This window comes from Dermacentor albipictus, chromosome 2, assembly GCF_038994185.2.
Source record: "Dermacentor albipictus isolate Rhodes 1998 colony chromosome 2, USDA_Dalb.pri_finalv2, whole genome shotgun sequence".
NCBI classification, from domain to species: Eukaryota; Metazoa; Arthropoda; class Arachnida; order Ixodida; family Ixodidae; genus Dermacentor; species Dermacentor albipictus.
The window spans coordinates 92,219,807-92,243,451 of record NC_091822.1 but is presented as its reverse complement, the minus strand read 5'-3'; the positions used below and the strand labels follow the sequence as shown (position 1 = coordinate 92,243,451).

Genomic DNA, 23,645 nt, shown 5'->3' with positions numbered 1-23,645 from the left:
CGACCGCCCACCACGGAGCCCAACGAGGGGACGCGGCAGAGCTTGTGTACAAGCCTGCACGACGCCAGCCGTACGCCATCACTATAACCCAATATGGTGTACCCAAGGTAGGATATCCACACAAGGTTAACCCTTGCCGCCGTGGAGAAAGGAAGTAAATAGAAGAGAGAAGAAGACAGGAAAGATGTAAAGTGAGAGATAAAGACGAAGGTTTGAGAAGAGAGAGACAGGAAAAGGCGACTACCGATTTCCCCCGGGTGGGTCAGTCCGGGGGTGCCGTCTACGTGAAGCAGAGGCCAAAGACGCGTGTTGCCTCCGCCGGGGGGCCTTAAAGGTCCGAGCACCTGGCATCGGCTCAACCCCCAGGATCCCCCTTTCCCCTGACACGGCTAATCCGCGCACGGCTACACGCGGGAGGGTCCAACCCTCGTGTGCTCGGGTCCGTGGTGTCGCAACACACCAAACGCCTGCTTGCGCAGACGCCCCTGCGGGGGTCCTAGGAAGTAAATTCACACAGACATGTATTGACCATATCAGTACAACCGTAGCGCAACAGGAAACATTCGGCTGTATTATCAAAGAAAAAGTTGCTGATCATTATTTTGTTGCGCTTACGTTGTTAAAAAATAGTATAATGGTGGCACAGGAGAGATCTACAGAAAGGCTCGTAATTAACAATGCAAAAGTAGATAAACTAATTAAGTTGTATGACTGGACTTCCCTGTTGCAGTACAATCACCTATATGCTTACGAACTGCTCGTAGAGCAACTAAAATCAATTTACAATAAATCGAAAACTAAGGTGAAGATGAAACGGCGAAATCAGGCAAGTCCTTGGATAGACAAGGAAATTATTGAGCTATCTTACATCAAAAGTAAGCTTTTAAGAAGGCGCAATGAGAACCCTTATGACTTTGCACTAAGAGAAGAATTCAGGCAACTGCGAAATAAGATTACAGCAAAAATACGACTGGCAAAAAAACAGTACCAGCTTAATCAATTCTCGGCATGCAGTAGTGACGTAAAAAAAACTTGGCAATTAGTTCAAACCACCATAGGAAAACCATCCAAGAAAAGCATTGATGATACTTTAGAACAGGCCTTTCCAGATAAAACCAAAGTAGAATTGGCCACTGAGTTCAATAAACACTTTGTAGAATCTGTTACTTTCTTGTGTAGACAGGGAAACAAAATGGCGAACGTTACTGCAGTTGCTTCGAGCATTCATTCAGCTTACATGCCTACTGTCATTGAGCCGGAATTATGGAATGTATTGAAAACAATGCCAATAACGAAATCCCCAGGCTATGATAGTGTTAGGATAAGAGATCTCATAGTGCATTTTGACATACTTAAAACTGTTTTACTTTTCATTATCAACGAAACGTTAGTAACTGGGCAAATTCACACGTTCATGAAAGTAAGCGTAATAAGACCATTGCATAAAAAAGGCTCCAAAAAGGATTATAATAATTATAGGCCAATCGCAATTTTGTCATCCCTCGCTGGTATCATAGAGAAAATTATACATATTAGCATTACATCATTTCTTGATAAGTACCATCTATTAAATGCAGCCCAGTATGGCTTCCGCAAAGGTAAAAGTACGGTAAACCTACTAGAGGATTTTCATGACCTAGTCTGCAAAGAAATAGATAACAATAACATTGTCCTTACACTTTTTATTGATTTGCAAAAAGCCTTTGATACTATCAATCACAATTTATTAATAGATAAACTTGACAGTATTGGTTTTAGAGGTCCATACAAGTCGTTCTTTAAAAGCTATTTTGCTGATCGAGCCCAATGCGTCCAACTAGGCGGATTACACAGCCCAATTTTGAACGTTTCGACAGGTGTTCCTCAGGGATCAATTTTAGGACCCTTGTTATTTAATATCTACGTCAATGATATGACCTGTCTTCCACTGAACTCGCAACTCTTTTTATACGCGGATGATACTGCCCTGGCGATACCAAGTGAAACGTATGAAGAGGCCTGCGACAGGATGCAACAGGATGTGCATCTTTTGATAGAATGGTTCAACACTAATCTGATTTTTACTAATAATACAAAAACCTGCCTACTTTGTTTTCATAGCCCATATAAAGTGGTTAGAGTACTATCAAATATATACCTTCATGAGAGAAACTGTACGTGTTCTTCATGCCCACCTTTGGAACTTAAATCCAATTTTAAATACCTCGGTATCACATTTGACGAAACACTGTCGTGGAATATACATATTTCAGAGTTAGCCAAACGCCTACGCCTAGTGTGTGTTTATATATATGCTCTACGATCTATATGTGATGGATCGGTTAGAAAAATGGAATATAAGGGATTGGGAGAGTCAATATTACGATACGGGATAACAATTTACGGAACCGCTTCTTTATATAAATTAAACACATTAGGCCGCATTGTGCACAGGATTGCAACCAATCTCTCCTATGGAACCAACTATCATGATAAGTCAGCCAGAGACAGTATGGAATATTTTGACATGCTTCCTGTACACAAGCAATTTATCTTTGACATGTTATACAAGCATTTCTTTCACAGCTCCTTTAAATCCTGCAACATTAAAGTACGGCCTCTCCGTCAATAAGAAAAGTATGTAATACCCCGCATCTTCACCACTTATGGCAAAAGAACCCGCACCTACTATGTTCCTTACTACTTCAATAAATTAGGAACCCTCCCGAATATTACCGGTTTAAAAGACCTTAAGAATTTTCTTCGACCTTGGCTGAACGATAATATAGAATAAGGTAATTTGCTGTTGGTCATGTTCTTAATGTTTTCATTTCGTGTACGAAAGTGTGCACGGTGGATTTGCTATCATATGTTCTGCTGGTTCTTGTTAGTTTGCTTGTTTGTTCTTATGTCGCACAAGCAGTTGCTGAGTATTTGGTTGATTTTATTTTCCCTACTTTTCAACTATGATTTACTCGCTGTTGTTTCATGTGCTTAACCTGGCTGCCCAGCTCAGCACACAAGCGGCAACGCTTATGCAGGCTGGAGCACGTTGTACGAATTGAAGGGAATAAAAAATATTATTATTATTATTATTATTATTACATCATTGAAAACGCATGTTTTACAAATTTCATTCCGCATTCGTCACCATTACTGTTACAGCACCGGCACGCACATCTCACATCGTTATGCAAACTACATATTAAGCAATAATTGATTACCACACCTTTATTCGTCTCTTGCCGGAGTCGAAGGTCCGCTCGAGAAGAACAACGGCGAGTACGGCCGTAACACCTAGGTCAAGAGAACCGCGCACCATCATTTTAACTGGGTTGACTGCAGCCAATCTTGTCTCGTTCAGCAGGTCCAGGTTCAGGGATAGCATCCATGTCACCAGACATGTAGTCTGCGTTTTAAATAAGTGCAAATGTCATCAAATAAAGCACCTTGTAGCATTATAATTTGCTGAATGTTACCAGCGCTTTCCAAAGGGCCAGCAGGAAGTTCAGACGAATTCAAAAAAACCCTTGGGGGGGGGGGGCATCACGTGAGATACACACGGACAAGGCAGCAACGCACCATTAGAGCTGACTCCCAATACTTGCGTTTGCTCTACTATGCCTATGCAAAGGGGTAAGTTGGAAAGCAGAATTATCATGCAATTCCAACTGCATGTGCATCAAATGATTAGGCAGTTAACTCGTAGATACGAAACAAAATTGCACTATCACATTAGTGGCAGAGATACATACGCTCGCTGTAAGTAAGAGCGACCGAAGAAGCCCTCACGCGTGCATCATCTTTACACTTCATGCCAAATGCTTCAACAATGTCGAGTGTTGCTTGGTCTCCGATTCTATGTGGGAAAAAAAGAAATGAGAAAAAAATATTTGAAAAAATGTTTAGTTTCTTGGTTACAGCCAAGAACCCCGAATAAAACAAGCGGTGCATCACTTCTTCACGTCTGCCTTTTTGTAAAAGCAGAAGCGATTTTTATGATCTTCCTCCTACTTCTATTTTACTGAAACAACGTCATCGCCCGACAAGGTTCGATAGAGGACGCATGCACACAGTGCACGTGAGACCCAAGCCCTTCATACACATACTGCGTCGGCTTATTAGCAATCTGTACGAGTGCTGCATCTTTTGCGCATCTGCATCTGTCGCTGCGTCTCTTCTGCTTTCTGTTCAATACGCTACTCTATGGTGAAACGGATCACACTACCAAAATACCATTCCTGGAACAAATAGCCGCCTACAAGCGCATATTTTTTTAAAAATAAAGCAAGTCGATTTGTTGGTGACTATTTCCATTTTAATGTCGATAGATATCGTCTGCTCGTTTGCCCGTTTTAGTACACGTATTTTCTCCGATTAGGGCTCGTGATCTTGTTAAAGCTAGTTATAGGGTGCGCTAGTGGGCGAACGCCAATTACAGGGCTCTCAACATCAGGCTTGCCGCAAGACCAGGGCCTAGCCTTGCCCTATCTGAGAGCCCCATCACTATCGGTCACGGAGCCAGCGCCATCAGACGCTTGTGGTAAAATTGTTGTGGACATTCTTCTCAGCTTTCTGTCGCATCACAGTCGATCTCCTTGGCTACCTGAGTACCTGGTAGTCAAACAGGCCGGTACGGTTGCGCGGCGAAGTGCCACATCAGTCATAACAACAGCCAGAGCATGCAGCCATCTGTGATGCTTTATGTATTCTCGCGTAAAGGGTATGAAAAAAAGCGCCTACATGAATAGATAACAGCTCTCCGCATTATCAAGCAAATGCGAATGTCATACATTGCCGTTTTTCTGACTGCTTTATATTCATTTTTCGCAGTAGCATTGTTGCTTAACTTGTAGCTTTGCCACGAAAGCTTGTTGCTCATGACGACGATAACACTGTTGCAGCTCTGCTTTCGCGTGCCCTGAGGGACTTATTGAGCGTCGGCTGATTTGCTGATGCAACGTATATTGTGCTTGCCCGTGTTTTACTGCCACATTGCGCGGGTTGTTTACACAAGAGTTTTGATCAACAAAAAACTCTCTAGTAGTTAGTTGCAAGCAGTTGAGCGCTTTGGCAGAGGTGCACGACTAGGGAACTCAATTTTGAATATGAAGTCGATTGTATTGTGTGAAATTTTAACTCGGCATGTTCTATTTCGAGAGGCAGCGGGCATCAGGTTGAATCGTTTTGGCTTTCGGTCGTTTTTCAATACCATTGCAGTCGTGTGCGATCGCGATAAGCCAGATATTGGTTCATATCTTTATTGCAATCTAGAATGACCGGTTCAGCACTGTGCAACACTCCGAAAAGAGTTCGTTGATTTCTCTCAGCATGACGGTGCAGAGAACAGCCTACAACCGCCTGAATTATTGGGCCGAAAGTGATCACACATGTGCATGTGGCGAGGGTTCTGCCCGTCGCGACAACGTCGAAAAAGATGAAATGTTGCAACCAAGTTTGAACGTAAAAGGAGCCTGAGTGTCCATCGGTTTTGAACGCATACTGTTAGACATTCAATGTCTTTGGATATTCGAGTGCGGTGAGCATTCAGGCCGCAACTAACTCCGCTGGAGGATGGTGCTTATGTGGTAGAGCGTAGGAAACGCTCTGGATTTAAGCATTAGACGGAGTCTCATTTCGTTGGGCCTACACGGTTTCATTACAGATACAGAACGTGCCATTAGCTTAGATTAATGGTCCTTCTGGCATCAAAGAAGAAGAACAAACATTCCATCTTCGTGAAAAATCGCTCGGATGTGTCAAAATTTTTGACAAATGTCTCAAGACTCGTAAATTTATAGCTTCTTTTCCCTGCAGTGCGTGGGTGCTGGTAAACCAGACAGATGCTGGCGGCTGGTGTCCACAAATTATATTTTCAGCCGAGCGCGCTCGATCCGGGGAAGCCTCATTATGCCAATTGCACTGCTCACACACCGTCAACGTGCTGATCTTGTCGTCGTCGTATATTGTGACCGGACCATTGTGGCACGTACGGCGCTACAGGGTTGTAGGGCAGTACGTGCGCAGTACGTGTCTCCGCGCAACTTTTTTCAGTATGCATTTCAACCAACTAGACTAACTGTCCGCTCTCCTAAGCAATATATCTTGAAACGCCAGGGAGGTGTATCACTTGTGCGAAGCAGCTGGAGCTCCGCATCAGCATTCTGGGTGGTAGCCATGGCCGTGAAGTCAATGACCGGTCAGCCATGGCCCGTTACATGGATAGCGGCGCGAGAAAGCACGTCGGCAACGGCGTTGGATTTTAGGTTGACTTGACGAATGTCGCTAGTGAATTCAGAAATGGAGGCGAGCTGTCTGATTTCGCGCGAAGCGTAGGAGGTGCCGTTTGAAGCTAGGGCGCAAATCAGTGGTTTTGGTCGGTAAAGACAACGAAGAAACTAACACTCGAGAAAATCTCGAAAGTGCTGCATAGTCAAGTAGATGGCCAGCACCTCTCGGGCGAACGTGCTGTAGCGGAGCTCAGGGGGTGCAAGCTTCTTGGAAAAGAAGGCGATGGGCTACCAAGCACCAAAAATGAACTCAACCATGACAGATACTGGGGTGTAGCATTTGGGGTGGGCGAGGAGCATCGCGCGGGCAATGGCATCTTTGATGCCTCGAAATGCGTGGTCAGCGGTGTCGTTACAAGCCACGGGCTCGTTTGGTGTCGTGTAGAGGCGGCAGTATATTGGCGCAGCGAGGATGAACAGGCGGTAATATTTGGCGAGGCCAAGAAATTCGCGCAGTTGCCTGGCGGTGGTTGACAGAGAAAACACACAGATGGCTGTGACGCGTGTCGGGATTTGACGAATGCCGGGTATATTGACGCTATGGCCGAGAATATTCTACTCCCTAAGTTCTAACGCGCTCTTCGGACCGTTAACGACAAGACAAAACTTGCTGAGTCTTGCGAGCACTTGATGTAGGTAGAGCTTGTGAGCTTTGGCGATGGTGCTGTAGGCCAGGATGTCGTCAAGGTACCGAAAGTAGCGTGTCAAGCCACGTAACACCTGTTCTCCAAGATGCTGAAAGGTCTGGGTCGCATTACCAAGACCGAAAGGCATGCACATATATTTGAAGAGGCCTTAGGGTCTTATAATGGCAGTCTTGAAGATATCTGAGGGTTCTACAGAAATCTGGTGGTATGCTTTCACCAGACCAACCCAGCTGAAATGGTGCGGCCGTGCAGCGCCGGCTTAAAGTCCCGATTGTGAAGTATTGGGCACCGGTACGGGACATTGGCCTTGTTCAAAGCCCGGTAATCGTCGCAGGGACGCCAGTCACTCGTTTTCATTGGCAACCTCTGGAGGATCGAGGCCCAAGGTCTAAAGAAAGGACGAATGAAGCCAAGGTCAAGCATGTGTTCAAACAACTCTTTGGCGGCAGCTGTGACGACCGAGGACTGAAAGGAGAACGGTCGGAAGACGTCCGAAAACCCGGCAAGGACGACTCACCAAGGTCAGGGACGGTCATGTGCGCCTAGAGAAGCCGAAGCGGTGGAGTGCGACAGGAAATTCCTTGGACAGTCAAGCTTGTCTCCGAGTCCAAGATTCGGCTGTGCTGCACGTTGACTTGACGAGTTTGTAGAGCCAAAGAAACTGCGCTCCGATGATGGGCTGGCGCGCGGCCACGATGACAAGTATCCAGCGAAAGGTAAGTCTGAATCCGATGTCGAGAGCCACCGAATTTTGTCCATAGGTCCGGAACCCGTCAGTCTACAGCCGCAATGGCAGTCAAGCATCCCACGTCGTGCTGCAAAAACCGAGGTAGCCATGGACCTCCCGTGCATCACCGGCTGCAGACGCAATTGCCTGGCTGGAGATCTACGTACGAATCGCCAATTTTAACGATTGAAACCCCGAGGAAAAGCTGCGGCACGAATACGGCGCCCAAGAAGACACCACCGTAACGTGGTTTGAGAACCGAGAGCAGACCCTGACAACATGTGACCTGTTCCTTAACGGCTTACTTGGGACGTTTACGAGCGTCGCGCGCAAGGAATGGGTTGAAGCTATGCTTCTGGCCCGACTGCAATTACCCAAAGAGAACACCGCGATTGCCATGGAGCAGATAACGCCCCTGTTGAGACTTGCCGACCCCCACATGCAGAAAAAATTTCGCTTCTTGATGAGGGGCGTCAAGCAGTCGCTCCTAGGCGGATTGAAACGCAACCCACCCAAGACCGTTGGCGAATTTACTTCCGAGGTCACAACCATCGAGAGCACACTCGATATGTGCACCAGGTAATGTAACCGCCCAATGTTGTCCCCAAACTATATCGATCTTCAAGCACTCGGCAGTCGGAGCGGTCGCTAGCGAGGAACTGCAGAAGCTGTTTCCAAGATCGCAGCCTGAAGTGGATTCTACTGCCGACATTCAAGGCAGAGGTTCAGCGATCACTCGCAGTTCCTCAGCTGCAACTATATTCACCGCAGTTCCAGACGGAAGTGATTACGCACGCCGCAGTGACACGCCGCCAGGGTCCCATTCTGCGCCCGCACCTCCCTTACAAAAATGACTTTAGACTGTCTATAGAAAGTCTATAGACTTCTTATAGACGACCTTTCCTTTCTATAGATTTGGCCTTTTGTAGATACAAAGTCTGTAGACTGTCTATAGACGAAAGTCGATGAAGTTTCTATTTCTTTTTGTCCATACTCAGTCTATAGACGGTCTATAGAAAAAAGTCGATAAGGTGTTTGCTCTTTTTTGCCTACTTCCCCTCTATGGACTACCTATAGACGAAAGTCGATACAGCTTCTATCTATTTTTGTCCATACTTTGTCTATAGACTTTCTATAGACGAAAGTCGATAAGGTTTCTATTTCTTTTGTCTACTCGCAGTCTATAGACAGTTTATAGAAAAAAGCCGATAAGGAGTATGTTTCTTTATTGTATCCTTCCCCTCTATGGACTACCTATAGACAAAAGTGGATTACGGTCTCTATCTATTTTTTTCCATACTTTGTCTATAAAATTAAATTCAACTATGGGGTTTTACGTGCCAAAACCACTTTCTGATTATGAGGCACGCCGTAGTGGAGGATTGCGGAAATTTCGACCACCTGGGGTTCTTTAACGTGCACCTAAATCTAAGTACACTGGTGTTTTCGCATTTCGCCCCCTTCGAAATGCGGCCGCCGTGGCCGGGATTCGATCCCGCGACCTCGTGCTCAGCAGCCTAACACCATAGCCACTGAGCAACCACGGCGGCTATACTTTGTCTATAGACTTTCGATAGACGAAAGTCGATAAGGTTTCTATTTCTTTTTGTCTACTCGCAGTCTATAGACAGTCTATAGAAAAAAGTCGATAAGGTGTTTTTTTTAATCCTTCCCCTCTATGGCCTACCTATAGACGAAAGTGGATACGGTCTCTATCTATTTTTGCCCATACTTTGTCTACAGACTTTCTAAAGACGAAAGTCGATAAGGTTTCTATTTGTTTTCGTCTACTCGTAGATTATGGACGGTCTATAGAAAAAAGTCGATAAGGTGTTTGTTTCTTTTTTGTCTGCTTCCCCTCTATATGGACTACCTATAGACGTAAGCCGATACAGTCTCTATTTATTTTTGTCCATACTCTATCTATATAGACTCTCTATATTAGACAGTTAATAATAATAGTCGGCTAAGGTTTCTATTTCTTTTTCTGTCCTGGTGTATTGAATGTCTATATAAGAAAGTCGATAATATGTAATGCCGAGTTCCCATACTCCCCGCCCTCTGCGACGGCGATGATATGGCACTGGTTCATGTGCGACCGGCACCGCGTGCAACCCCGGCGCGGCGGGCAAACCGTGCAGACTGCTAGTCGTCATTCGGTGCAGCTGCACCGAACGAGGATCGCGGCGGAACAGGCAACGTCCGAGTCACAAAGGTCTTCCAGGCACCCGAAGGCCCTAATCCTGGCTGCTTCCCGGACGTACACTTCGCGAGACCAGCTGGTGAAGGTCAGATGGTGATGATGTGGCAAAGGTGGTGAATAAGTCGCGAAAGCCGGCAGACCAGGTGGTGAATTCACCACCTGGTCTGCCTCTGAGTTGTCGTGTTATTGCATGTCTATAGATTAACAATAGACAAACATCGTTAATCTGGGCCCAACCCGTGTACGCTGTAACCAAGCGCAGGTACCGGTGGATAATACGTAGCTGCGTTTGATATAAGCCACTGAAGTTGTATACTGCTGAGATTGCTGTAGAGCCTATTTGTAGACATTAGTATACACATAGTGTATACCTCCGCATTTGTTGACCACATGATATGATCTACGCAGTCGGTCTCGGCAATCCCAAGACAGTCTTCACAGTTGTCGCATCACTTTTGCGGCAGTAGAATAAAGAAAGCAAAACGCCGATCCAATTGTTATAATAGTTGTTATGAACGCCAGCTTCAGCTACAAGTGGATTCCAAACAGGCATCGAGCTAACAGCAAGGACACTCGTAATGTTTGTAGCTGACAACGCGGACTTTGTGAATGTGCGATGAACCGATGTCGCGCATGTGGTGTTCGCGTTGTGTGTCGTCCGATTCTCGGATACTTTTCACATTTTCTTCATACCTCGGCTGCGTCACTAACATAGGGCGGTTTTTTGTTGACTGATATCCTGCACTATAAACCCATCAAAGTTTCTCATTTACTTATTATAGGTGCCAAATTATCAGAGCCCACCCAGTATTTCGCCGGCGGTATGCCTGGGCAGCCACGCATATGAGTACCTCAATGCTGTACTGATTGCTTTGACCTATCACCAGAACAGAAAATTAGCACTAACATACGTGCGGGCATCACATTTGGTGGTACGCTGGAAGATATGCTACAAGTACCCTGTATTACTAATCGACGCTGGCAATAATGCGTCTGAAACGTTTCAAGGGCCCTGTAATGGCTTTTACAAACAGCGCATTCAAGTTAGCGTTCCAGTCTCATACGATAGCCCACAGCGTTTGTCATATAACCTGCCAGCGCATTTCCTTCGTCCACGAAAAAAGATGAATAATGGTGATAAAGATGAATAAGCCACCCGTTCCGGCGCGCATGGCGCGCCGAGAGAGTGCGAAAAAAAAAAAATGAAGGAGGAAAAGGCGCTCACACGCCTCCGAGCGCGCGCGCTCGCGCGCGCGGAGCTCCTGCGCATGCGCGGCGGTGGGCCATGTCAACGAGTGCGCCAGGCACGTATACGGTTGTACCGGTGTGCGGTGTCCGCCTGAGCGTTGGTGTCTGTGTATGCGTGTCATCTTTGTGGCATCACACGTCAACTACACTGAACGGTAAGCTTTAGCAAAGATGTTTTGCGTCAATAGCTCATGATTATGTGAGTGCATTTCGTAGCGCGAAGCGGCTGCATGTAGCGCAGGCGACTCGGGTATAGTGTCGGTTTGTCGTTGACATAGTTTCATAACGCGCTCTTGTTCTCGCTTCTACTATACGGAATGTTTTACGGCGAGCGATCGCTCGGGCTTGTTGATTTTCGCATAATAGTTTAGGTGCGTAAAGAAGGAAGCTACACCATGTATTAACTTGATATTGAGCTACCACTAAGCGGATTGTGTATGTTGGGCAGCCAGTGTGGTAGATCTCATTTCGTGGCGCTTGATCCGGCCGCGATGAATGCTGCGCCGCATGTGTAGTGAATTTTCTCGTGACACGCTTTACGTATATATCTCGAAATTGTGTTAGCATCAAGAATGTTCTGACAGACACGTATAGTTAAATAACTGCTAACGTACTCGGATGAAAGGCCGTGTTTGCGGGGCATGCATCAGCAGTGTGTGCACTGCCGTTTTCGCATTTTTTTTAAGGTAGCAGTATTTTTAAGGTTTCTGGCAACCAATCTAAATAATTTTGGGAAGTTACAGCAAGCAAAACACGAGACTTGAAGAAATGTCAAGCGAAAATCTCTAGATTCACCCAATCTACTTATATGCAACCACAAACGCTTTTCGAGCATGAAAGCTGCGATAAGCTCAGTCACTCGCAGCTTCGCAACTTAGCCGAAAAAATTGGAGCACAATAAATTAGTCGCTCCGGGAAGCACCTTTACACGTTTCAGACTGAAGGCATTGCGTTTGACGGTAGTTGGAAGATTTGTTTTTTGTCTCTTTTTTAAACAGTTTAGCAGCAGAAGTCATCTTTCGAGCTATATGAAAAGCGTTAAGCGCCTTTCGATGCTTCGGGGTTATGCAGTTTACGTGCTCTTAACCTCTAGGCAGCTGCTGGCGCAGATTCGCATTGTGCCAGTCGTGCACGGTATGAAGCCCTTGTCGAGCGCAATAAGTGTTCCGGTTTTCATTACTGTTGCATGTAGTGCCGTCATCTTGGACAGACTGCATAGTATATGCGCTGTACAAAAGAATAAAGAGCCAGATTATCAATTTGGTGGTCTTTTCTTAGTAGATAACGCACAGATTATTCAAATAATTCAGTGGACATTGCATTTGTTCTACCCTTATTAACACACCTAAGAGATCGTAACATGTTTTAGTTGATAAGTGACCTGATCAGTACGCCCCCATTCATGCGCATTCTACTGAAAGTGTGGCAAATGTATTCATCTCGAAGTATGAGAAAAGAGACAATGCAGACTGTTCTAAGCGGAAATAAATTGTAAATGTTAACGTGATTGTTCAAAACTGCAGTCAGTATGCTGAGCATGTTCGATCGGCACGGGCACATTGCTTTAACACCTGAAAATGTGCACAGTCCAGCAGGGTATCTTTGTTTCAACAATTATTATTATAGGAATCGTTTGGGATTCTCACATTTCTTTCATTTTTATGAGTACACTGTGTGTCACATGAACCTGTCTTGAAACGAAGTGTACCGTTGCTAACACCGGCTACCATTATGGTTGTCTAACTGCTTATCATACTATAATATAACGAAACATCATAATGGTACTGATTAATATTGCCATGTAGTCTTTAGTCATAGGTAAACAAAGTTAACTAGAGGCATAAGTGGTGAGAGCAAATTATATAGAAAACTACTATTGAACCGTAAAAATAACTCATTGTATAAGTTTTCCCTCAAATTGTTGCATTTGTTTTACGCGTGTCTCTGTGTCTTCCGTGCTGTACTCGTGTGGCCATCATTTACGAACTTGCCGAAGCCCTTGTCAGCTTTATTAAACAAGTGATTCAAGTCAGTTGCATCTAATACTACATGTTAAGTGACTGACGTGTTATTCGTTTTATCTAAATATTATGGACTGGCACTACTTGGCAAGCATTAAACCATAGTATTTTTTATTGCACTTAAGCTGCAGGCGTCATAGATTGCCAGAAAATTTTCATGAAAACAGCCAGGAAAGGCTTGGAAAAAGATCGGGAAACTTTAAATTGGCCACATAGGTATGCTGTCTTGTTACATGTCAAAGTTTCCAGAAAGTCTCTGTGTTAAATATATTTTTAAAACTTTTCACTTCATAAAAATTGAAGGAAATTGGTTCTATTTATTGAAAAAAAAGAAAGTTAAGCAGACTGACAAGGCATTTCTTACTCAATACGTTTTTTTTGCGTTAACTAAACGTGCTGAACCTCGATAGCCTAGAAAAAATTTTCATCTTTCGAAGCACCTTAAATAATTTACTGTGATAAAATTCATTCGAACTATACTATCAGTTCTGTTTCCTAGGAGATGCATATCTGTCGTGCCGTGACACAAAGTGCTCGTGTGGTATTTCGGGTGCTCATGTGGTATACCTAACTTGGAAACCTGTTAGCATGACCAAGAGGCCTCATTACCTGCAAGAAATTAAGGTACCATATCAATACAATCAACCCATCCGCCATCTGTTGAAGTTATGGCCAATGACCCATTCATTTAAAAGTATGAGAAATACATTTTAATGTGTACTAAGCAAAATAAATTACAATCTTAGGCATGACACTGGGAATATTCCAGTCACGTCTCCTGAAAACATCCCTCTGCCCGGGCATACTTAACTACCAGCCAAAAAAACTGTACAGACAGCCCAACTGGGTAACGTTTCCGCAATAAATATAGGGACCATTTGGGATAAGTACATTAATGCATCATATATGAACTTGTCATAAAAGGGAACATACTGTTGCTGACACGAGCAGCAGTTGTGACTGTTTAATTGTTCCCCATACCATGCAATAGAACATTGCATAAAGGTACTGATTTGTATTGACAAGCAGCCATTAGTCATAGTTAAACCGCATTAAGTATTGACTTAGATGGTTTGAGTAAATATATTCAGCTGCTTAATGAACACACAAAGAATACACATCTGTTATTTTTGCCTCATATTGCTGCATGTACTTATTCGCAGCATACACCTGCAGCACCTTTGGGACTAATGACACAAAGATCAAGGCCAGCCTGGCGACCATGCTTGCCAAGGAGTAGTGTAAATATTTAATCTGTTTCCATAATAGCATAAGACAAGAATTTAAGGAATTCATGTATTATATCGAGCAATAAAAACGGTTAATGTATTGCCGGTGCATTTGTTTTATTTTTTGCACTGCATGATTCAGCACTATATAAATTCTTTCTGTTTATGCAACATATATGAAAGTACAGCTGGTTCAGGAGCTTTGTTAATCTACTAACGGTAATGCATAAGTGCAGATGAAAAGGAACAGGTGCACATGCATAATATCTGCATTCCATGCATTTCATATCTATAAAATGAAATGAAATACATTCAAAACGTTTTGCTACCGCATGTAATGAAAAATGTAAACTAACTTGTAGATAGCCGCTATGGAGTTATGGCCTTATACACTCTTTGTAGACTTGTCTATAAAATGTCTGTGTCTAGAGTGTCTATAAATTAATGAAAATGCATGTTTGTTGGCAAGTGTATGCAGAATGTCATAGAAAAAAGTGTATTGGATTATAAAGTTCTGTTCTTGTAGACTGAAGTCTATAGAATGTCTATAGTATATATACATTTGTCTGTAGACATTCCATAGACTTCAGTCTGCAAAAGTAGAACTGTCAGCCTATACACCTGCCCATAGACATTATGCAGACAACTGTCTACAAACATGAATTTTAATTAATCCATTGCTTAAATGATATTGCGCGACATAAAAAACGACACGGACGTGAAAGAAGACGACACACCAAGCGCAAACTTTCATCTAAGTTTATTGTGCCACTGCGTCATTTTATACATGGCATGCACGTAAGTCGCGCATGCGCTTACACGGAAATGAAGTGCGAAATCATGTAACATGGTTACGTGTCGTGTGATGCCGCGTCCAAGTAACGTAATTCTTTTTCTGTGAGAGCTAGAGACGGGAAGCTGACACACGCATCACCCGATTTCGCGATCATCTGTGCTTCAGATATCTCACGGATGAGCTGCGTGCTGCCACGGGAAACAGTCGTACATTGATCCTCAAGAGGTTTGCACCCATGATCGCGACAGTGGATCGCAAAGAACTCAGAATCTGTGATTGAATTTTTGAAGTCACATTCTGACCGTGGTCTTCAGGCGTTTTCCATTGATGTAAAGGATCTTTATTATTCCTTGCCGCATAGAAGCGTACTGTCCTGTGTTGAGCAATGTATAGATAAGTATGGTGCTGTTTCCTTCCAGAATGAGGCCGGCATGTCTTGCAGTCAATTTTTAGAACTTTTACAGATTTATCTTAATTCCACCTTTATCACTTGGGATAACCAATGTTTTTTGCAGAAGAGCGGAGTTTGTATTGGCTCTTGCATTGCTCCCATTCTTAGTGACTTGTTTTTATCCTGTTTAGACCATGACATTTCTTTACAAGTGCAAGGCACTGCAGTTTTTAAAACATTTAGATACGTTGATGACTTTTTAATTTTCATTGACTGCTCTTCTGATGCCTTCATTCTGGAAGCTAAGAAAGCGTTAGAAACGTTTCAGAAGTGCTTAGCCCCCCTTCAAACTACTCATGAGATGCCGGCAGATAGGTCTCTTCGTTTTCTTGATCTTCGCCTGAATTTTCAGGACTGCCACACGTGTGGGTCGTACGAGCCGCGAGCCAACAAACCACTTCTGCCGTATACGTCCGCACATTCTAAGCTTGTTAAGCGGGCCATTGTCAGTTTGTGCTTCAAGAATTCCCTTAGCAAGTCTTGCTGCCATGTTGTGGACGTAAGCTTAGAAGCGCAAACTTTACGGTTGTCATTGGCTGGATATCCCAGGGTGGTGCTAGTGTCTGTCGCGGAACGCATCTTAAGAGAAGCGCGATCCAGTACGCAAAAGTCAGTTGCCGATGCCCCTCCTGGCACATGCCCTAAAGTTAGTGTCATACCTTACATGCACGGGATTTCCCACAACTTGAAAAAGATTGCCCAAAGAGCGAATGTAAGAGTTGTTTTTTCTGCTCCCGACAAGCTCGGCAGGCTTTGCAGGCTGACGGATCCAAATGCCGTCCCTTCCGATAAATGCAGAAAGCATCACCGAAAAAAGTTTGTCGAGTGTGTACACCGGGTGGTGTACAGCCTTCCGCTTTCTTGTGGCAAGAAATACATAGGACAAACTGGGCGTTGCCTCAATGATCGGCTCCGTGAGCACAGCAACAATGTTAAAAACGGCTCTGGCGGTTTCTTGGCGATCCACTGTCGCGATCATGGGTGCAAACCTCTTGAGGATCAATGTACGATTGTTTCCCGTGGCAGCACGCAGCTCATCCGTGAGATATCTGAAGCACAGATGATCGCGAAATTGGGTGATGCGTGTGTCAGCTTCCCGTCTCTAGCTCTCACAGAAAAAGAATTACGTTACTTGGACGCGGCATCACACGACACGTAACCATGTTACATGATTTCGCACTTAATTTCCGTGTAAGCGCATGCGCGATTTACGCGCATGCCATGTATAAAATGACGCAGTGGCACAATAAACTTAGTTGAAAGTTTGCGCTTGGTGTGTCGTCTTCTTTCACGTCCGTGTCGTTTTTTATGTCGCGCAATATCATTTAAGCAATGGATTACCAACTTGCCCGGAATGCTGCTCTCATTAATTAATCCATAGACACTCTAGACTCAGACTTTTTATAGACTAGTCCATAAAAAGTGTATGGCCATAAGTCTATAGTCAGTCTATAGACAGTCTATATACTTAGACTTTTTATAGACTAGTCTATAAAAAGTGTATGGCCATAAGTCTACATACAGTCTATAGACAGTGTATAGACAGTCTATAGACTCAGACTTTTTATAGACTAGTCTATAAAAAGTGTGCGGCCATAAGTCTATAGACTGTCTATAGACTAGTCTAAGGAAATGTCTATAGACAGTCTATAAACTCAGACATTTTATAGACCGGTCTATAAAAAGTGTGCGGCCATAAATCTATAGACTGTCTATAGACCAGTCTAAAGAAATGACTATAGACAGTCTATAGATTTCTTAGACAAATGTCTATGGACTGTCAATGGACTTTGTATAAAAAATTTTGTAAGGGCTTGGCTCCGCAACGCTGCAAGTGCGTCGCCCGCCGCCACCCCTAGCATGCCCGCCCGTCACCCATTGCAGCGTCCCCAGGAAAATAGACATCTGGCATGCTCCCGACCATCTTCCGCTCTGCTACTAGTGCAGAGAAGGAGGCCGCGTATACCACCGGTGCCCTTACCGCGAAATGGAGCTACGAGGCTTCGCCGTGAATGCTGGGCGCCTGCAGCAAGGTGAAAGCCCTCATGATATCACCGACTACCTCGCCACCACTCATTGGACGCCTCGACGACAGTCCTGTTCACCGTTTCAGGACGCTACCTGTCACCGCAGCGCCGGCCATACACTGGCTCAGCCTGGGGCCGGCCCGTAAGCCCTTATCAGGAAAACTAAAAGCAGCAACCGACACAGGTATGGTACGTCGAAATGACCAAGATAATCCGCGCCGACGATAACGCTTCAAGATACACTTCGACCACGCAGCACCGACAAGCCGCCATCCCGACTAAGCCTACAAGGTAAGAATACGCTGACAAAAGACAACGGACGATTCCACCTACTAGCCACAGGTCAACGCGACGCAGCCATGATCCGGCGCCATGACCTAAATGCAACGGAAGACAAAAAACCACCGACCTCGAAGTACTCGGTGGCCATGAAGTCACCGCGCTTCTAGACAGAGCAACCGATTACTCCGTCTTCAGCGGACTATTCGCCGCCAGATTGAAGAAACTTTAGACTGCATGGGACAACCTTCGAAATCGGACAGCTGGAGGGCGCATGGTAATGACAACGGGAATGATCGTGGCAAGAATAAAGTTCATGACCAGACCTACCCTTCCACGTTTGCTGTCCTCGAATAGTGCTCGCGAGGTGTACTTCTGGGCATGCACTTCCTGAAACATCACGGCGCAGTGATCGACCTGCGGTCGAAATCAATAACGCAGCCGACAGACCAAGCAATACCGACGGAGTCAGCGTGCCTAGAGTGTACTTCAAGACCAAGGGCGCTATATCGCAAAGTTATTCCACACTTTTCTATTTCAATTATACACTCAGCGCTCCGCGATTGGTCAAACATTTTTTTGAACTACCCCCACATCGCCTGTCTGTCACGTCACGTCACGAAAACCGCGATAGCTCCCCACCTGATATGACGCGTACACACTGCTTGTGCATGATTAGACCGAACAAAATAAAAATTGTTATTTCTGATTCAACGCCTTTTCGCCATAAGCCCTCGGCTATTGGTCGAAAGTGTTCGGGCAGAACGCACTTCACCTGCCTGTCACGCGCCGTCACAAAACCGCGAAACCTCATCGCGCCAAGGTGAAGTGTACGCGTTAAAGATGCATTATTGTGCCGAACAAAACTGATTTTTTTCTGTATAGTCGCAGGCTGCCCCGATCGCAGAGGAATAAGAGAGGGCTGGCGCCGATCACTCAGGCACTGACAACTCGCACCTGCTGGACAGCGTAGGTTTATTTGTGTGCCACATTTTGCGTGGCCCAGTAACGTTTTTCAGCACTTTCTGCAAGTCTACCATCCAAGCTAAATACCTCCTCGACTATTGAGAAGGGAACACCGACGCTGTCTCTGGGGCATTTAAGCGAGAGTTGTCTTCGTTTCCGCTTCAAAATAACCTACGCGTAAGACCCGCCGTGGTTCCTCTGTGGCTATGGTGTTGGGCTGCTGAGCACAAGGTCGCGGGATCGAATCCCGGCCACGGCGGCCGCATTTCGATGGAGACGAAATGCGAAAATACCTGTGTGCTTAGATTTAGGTGCATGTTAAAGAACCCCAGGTGGTCGAAATTTCCGGAGTCCTCCACTACGGCGTGCCTCATAATCAGAAAGTGGTTTTGGCACGTAAAACCCCAAATATTATTATTAACCTACGCGTAAAGAGCAAGTTCTCACCAGTCCGCGCCCACCACCTCCTTGCTGTTCCCTCAGCACCGCGTTCAGAAGTACTGCACACCCTACTTGACGAGCAGACCGCTGGGCACGTCGGATTCTCCTGGACGCTGTCGATGATAGAGGAAAGGTATTACTGGCTACGCCTCAGCGTCGACGCCACCCGTTACTTCAAGAGATGCCGAGACTGTCAGCGATGCAAAACACCACCGACAACGCGAGCGGGATTACTACAGCCGATCGAGCCTCCTTGCAGACAATTTCAGCAGATTGGGATACATTTACTGGGACCCTTTCTGACGTCAACATATGGAGACAAGTTGATCGTCATGGCTGCTAAATGCCCACCTGGTACACCAAAACGAAGCTCTGCCTAAAGGTAGTGCGGCTGAAGTCGCTAAATTCTTCATCGAGAACATTCTCCTTAGACATGGCGACGTCCTCATCACCGACAGAGGAGCTGCCTCTACAGCAGAGCTCACCCAACCACTCTGCAATACAGCCAGACAAGGCGCAGAAACACAGATGCCTACCACGCGCTGACGAATGGTCAGTGGAACAAGACACTCGCCGACATACTAGCAATGTACGTCGACGTGGAGCACAAGACATGGGCTGCCGTCCTACCAAACGTAACCTTCTTTTATAACATGGCACTACAAGAAACAACCGTAAAAACGCCATTCAAGCTTGTTTATGGAAAGTGCCCGACAGCGACTCGCGATGCCATGCTGTAGCGTGTCACTGACGAAGAGAATGTCGATGTCGCTGCCTATCTCCAGCACGCCGAAGAATCCCGACAGCTCACCCGCCTGCGCATCAGTTCAGGACAGAGAGCTTGCGCTATAATCTTCGACGACAGTACGTGGAATAAGAGCTGGCGACCATGCTTAGGTTCGGATTCCGATACGCCGACGAGGACTCAGTGAGAAGCTCTTACGCCGCTGTTTCGTACCCCACAAGATCATCCGACGCATTCGCGCACTCGATCATGAGGTCGTGCCTCACGGCATTGCGCTATCACAGCGGCGCGGCTCACGACCCTAAATAATCCATGCTGTGCGATTTAAGCCGTTCTACAAGCGCTAAAAACTTTGAGGCTGGACTTTGCTTTTTTTTACTTTGTTCCTTTGTACTTGATGTATTTGTTGTTTATTGCTTTTTTATAATGGACATCCATTTCTTTCTGGCGCTCCTGTTTGTAGCGTAGGGACGATGCTTTTCGAGATGGGCGTCATTGACACGTGTACTTGTTTCTCTATTTCATGTGACCGCTTTTCACCGTTCAACAAATGCGATCGCTCAGTCCTGGACGGGCCTGCATGTATGGGAAGTTTCACGAATGTTATTGATAGTTCTATCTGCTATCTGTTGTCACCGAAGCTTGGGTAATCTGACTTCATGTGCGAAGCGATTTGTGCTGAGCTTTCAGTAAGACACGTAGGCGCCAGCGATTACTCTGGGAACTTCAATGACTCATGTATAAAAGCCGACGCGCTTGTCCAGCAGATCATACTTTTGATGATCACCTACTGTGCTCGCGGCTATCGTTTTTTGAGTGTAGCCTGTTTATGATGGCACAGGTTCGCCCAATAAAATGCTAGATTCGTTCCTCACAGTTTCGCTCCTTTCTTCACCATGACTACCACGTTACAACATGAACACTATATGCCCCACAGAAAAGTAGCACCATTATGGTTTTCTTTGCGCTACAAAGAAAATAATTCGCTTTCCACTCCGGGCGGATGCACTTGTTGGGCTCGCCTTTTAGTTAGTTTCTAAAATATGAACTAGTTCTATTTGCTGAAATGCATTTCTAAAGTACACCATCCTCTTCAGAGAATACCGGAATATATTGAGCGGCTTCTCTTCTATATTGATCTTTCGAGACTTTACTGTTTTCATGTGCCAATTTCTGGCTAATTCGCAAGAATGGGCCTGCGACACTGCAGTTCAAGAGATATTGAAGTTGCAATCTTTGATGCGTCAAAGAGCATATTGATTGCATCAAATTACACGTTTCACAGGGTGAAAGTAAACTAAATCGTACACATCGTTGTTAGTTGTACATCATTTATTCAACCGCTTCAATAAATGTACGCTTCACATGGACACCGATGACATGTGTGTTGAATGAGCGCATTCTTACATGTAAAATTTTGCAACAATTAAAGTGGGCCATGTTATGACTATTTTCAAATCTTTGAAAATATTGGGTGTACAAAGTAGGCGATAAAATATTGTCATAGGAAGTCCAATATAAGCTATTGTTGCGCTTGAGTGAAATGAAGAAATAATAAAATGCAGCGGAATTGAAGTGCGATAAATGAGAACCTGGCGCAGAGGCCAACACAGGTTTACGGCATTACACATGTGCTTCTTTAATCGGCCTTACGCTGCTGGGCTTTTTCCTTCCTGTCTATTTCCTTGGGTACTCGAGGTTACGATTAGCCCTGGCTGTGTTAGCTAGGGCCACACACATCCAAGGCGGTGAATGTAGAACGTTCTTTTAGCCACTGAATCGAACTTTATTTACAACGCTATATTGTTCTTTCTGCGCTTATTTGGAGCCACGAGAGTATGTTCTAAAATGTATACGAATCTGCTGTGCCATGCAGTTTCGTTTTGACGACATATTAATTTCAGTGACAGTCCAGGCAGGCGGACCACCGCAAGGGGGCCAACTCAGCGGACTTGTTCCACATGAGCTCCCGATTCAACTTGTACTTCTTGCGGACTGCAACCTGGGAGCGCCAGAACATCTGCACCATTCAACGCAGCTCGAAAAGCGGCATTCAGAGATACCATCCGCAGCGCTGCGAGTTCATTTTAAAAGATTTACACGCTTTGACAGCAGCAAGGCGGCGGCCGCCAAGCTAAGCCTACGGAGGATTGCCAAGCTTTGCTCCCCGAGGCCACGCGCCTCGCGCCACGGCCACGAGGCTCCTGCCCGTGCCCGAGCTTTGAGACCGAGCTTTTCGCCTCCTGAAGCATCTGCCCGCCACGTACTGGCCCTTCGAAAGCGGGGTACGCTTCATACCCAAGATGGAATATCAAGTGGCGGGGGAGGATATCTCCCCGGGAGAGGTTACCCAAGATCAAGGCTGGCAGTCTGCGGGGGCCTGAAGAGTTAGCGCCAAAACGCGCACGGCTGACACTAATGCGTCATCGCCCCAGCCGGGAGGGCGCCGTGGCAAATCAGCCGGTGCTGCGCTAAAATCCTAAGTTATACGAGCGGGACGAATGCCCTCACTTCCTCGAGATGACATCAAGATTGTGATCAGGCCGCGAGGTGGACTCAATATCTTTAAGATTGATGATGTTTGAGGTTTAATGGCGCAAGGGCCAGGTATGGCCAAAGAGCGCCATGTTAGTGGTAATGAATATGTCGTGGTCTGATGGGCTCTGTGAATTTAATGTGACTTGGCTGTAGAAGGGCCTAAAAGAGTTTGTGTAAATTGCATAAAAATTACCCGTAATAAAATTATGGCAATGATTAAAGACATGTACTATGATCACTAAAATACATTAAAAAGAATGATGCATTATATGAAATATGCGAGAGAATAAAATTGTCTAAGAGCACTACTGCCTCGCCAGAGCCCTTGAAACGCAAGGGCCTAGAGGCATGTGCTATATGAAACAGATATCACAGCGGACTCCTCTAAACAGAGGAGACGCTGCGAGTGTGTGGGGCTAATAACATGTAGTACAACATCTTTCAGGAAGCCCAGGACTGCGCTGGAGTCAAACAGCGGTTCTGGGCCTAGTAACATTACTGGATGAAGGGGGATGTGCTGGCGGTATGCTACGGGAAAATGTTTCTTTCGTTCAGATTCGACTTTCCGACACTTCAGTAGGACGTGGAGGACGGTCAGCCTCTCCCCGCATCTACCACAGGTTGGAGGCTCGTTTCCCGTGAGTAAAAAGTTATGTGTGCCGAAAGTGTGTCCTATTCTTAGACGGCAGAATAGGACATCTGTCCGGCGAGATTTTGTTACGGGAGGCCAGAAACCTAATTGTGGCTTGATTACAAGCAGTTTATTGTTTGTTTCCATGTCCCACGAGCGTTGCCAGTAGTTCCCCAGTTTTCTGCGCAAGTAGGGCCTCAGATCTGTGACAGGGACTGCTGCGGTAGGATTTACAGAATACGATGCAATTGATGTGGCCATCTGGTCCGCAAGAACATTGCCTTCGATGGCCCTATGACCGGGCACCCAGCATATGATGACATGCTGGTTACATATATACGTTTTACATAGGACGGAATAGAGTTCGTTGAAGACTGGGTTTTTGTGCTTAGAAAATGACATCAAGGCCTTCACAACACTGAGGGAG

The 23,645-nt window shown here is 45.5% G+C and overlaps 1 protein-coding gene and 1 long non-coding RNA gene across 4 annotated transcripts in view; one reads left to right on the top strand and one right to left on the bottom strand.

Moving 5' to 3' along the window:
* LOC135902762 (neprilysin-3-like) overlaps nucleotides 1-23,645 on the bottom strand; it is a 186,143-nt gene that overhangs the window by 96,435 nt on the left and 66,063 nt on the right. For all 3 annotated transcript variants that reach the window (XM_065432995.1, XM_065432998.1, XM_065432999.1), the window contains one exon: nucleotides 3,209-3,388. In XM_065432995.1, the coding sequence (XP_065289067.1) occupies nucleotides 3,209-3,388 (180 nt within the window). The remainder of the gene's footprint in view (nucleotides 1-3,208; nucleotides 3,389-23,645) is intronic.
* Nucleotides 11,135-14,449, top strand: LOC139055472 (uncharacterized). Its single transcript, XR_011511782.1, has 2 exons — nucleotides 11,135-11,249; nucleotides 14,279-14,449. It is a non-coding gene; the product is annotated as an uncharacterized lncRNA (long non-coding RNA).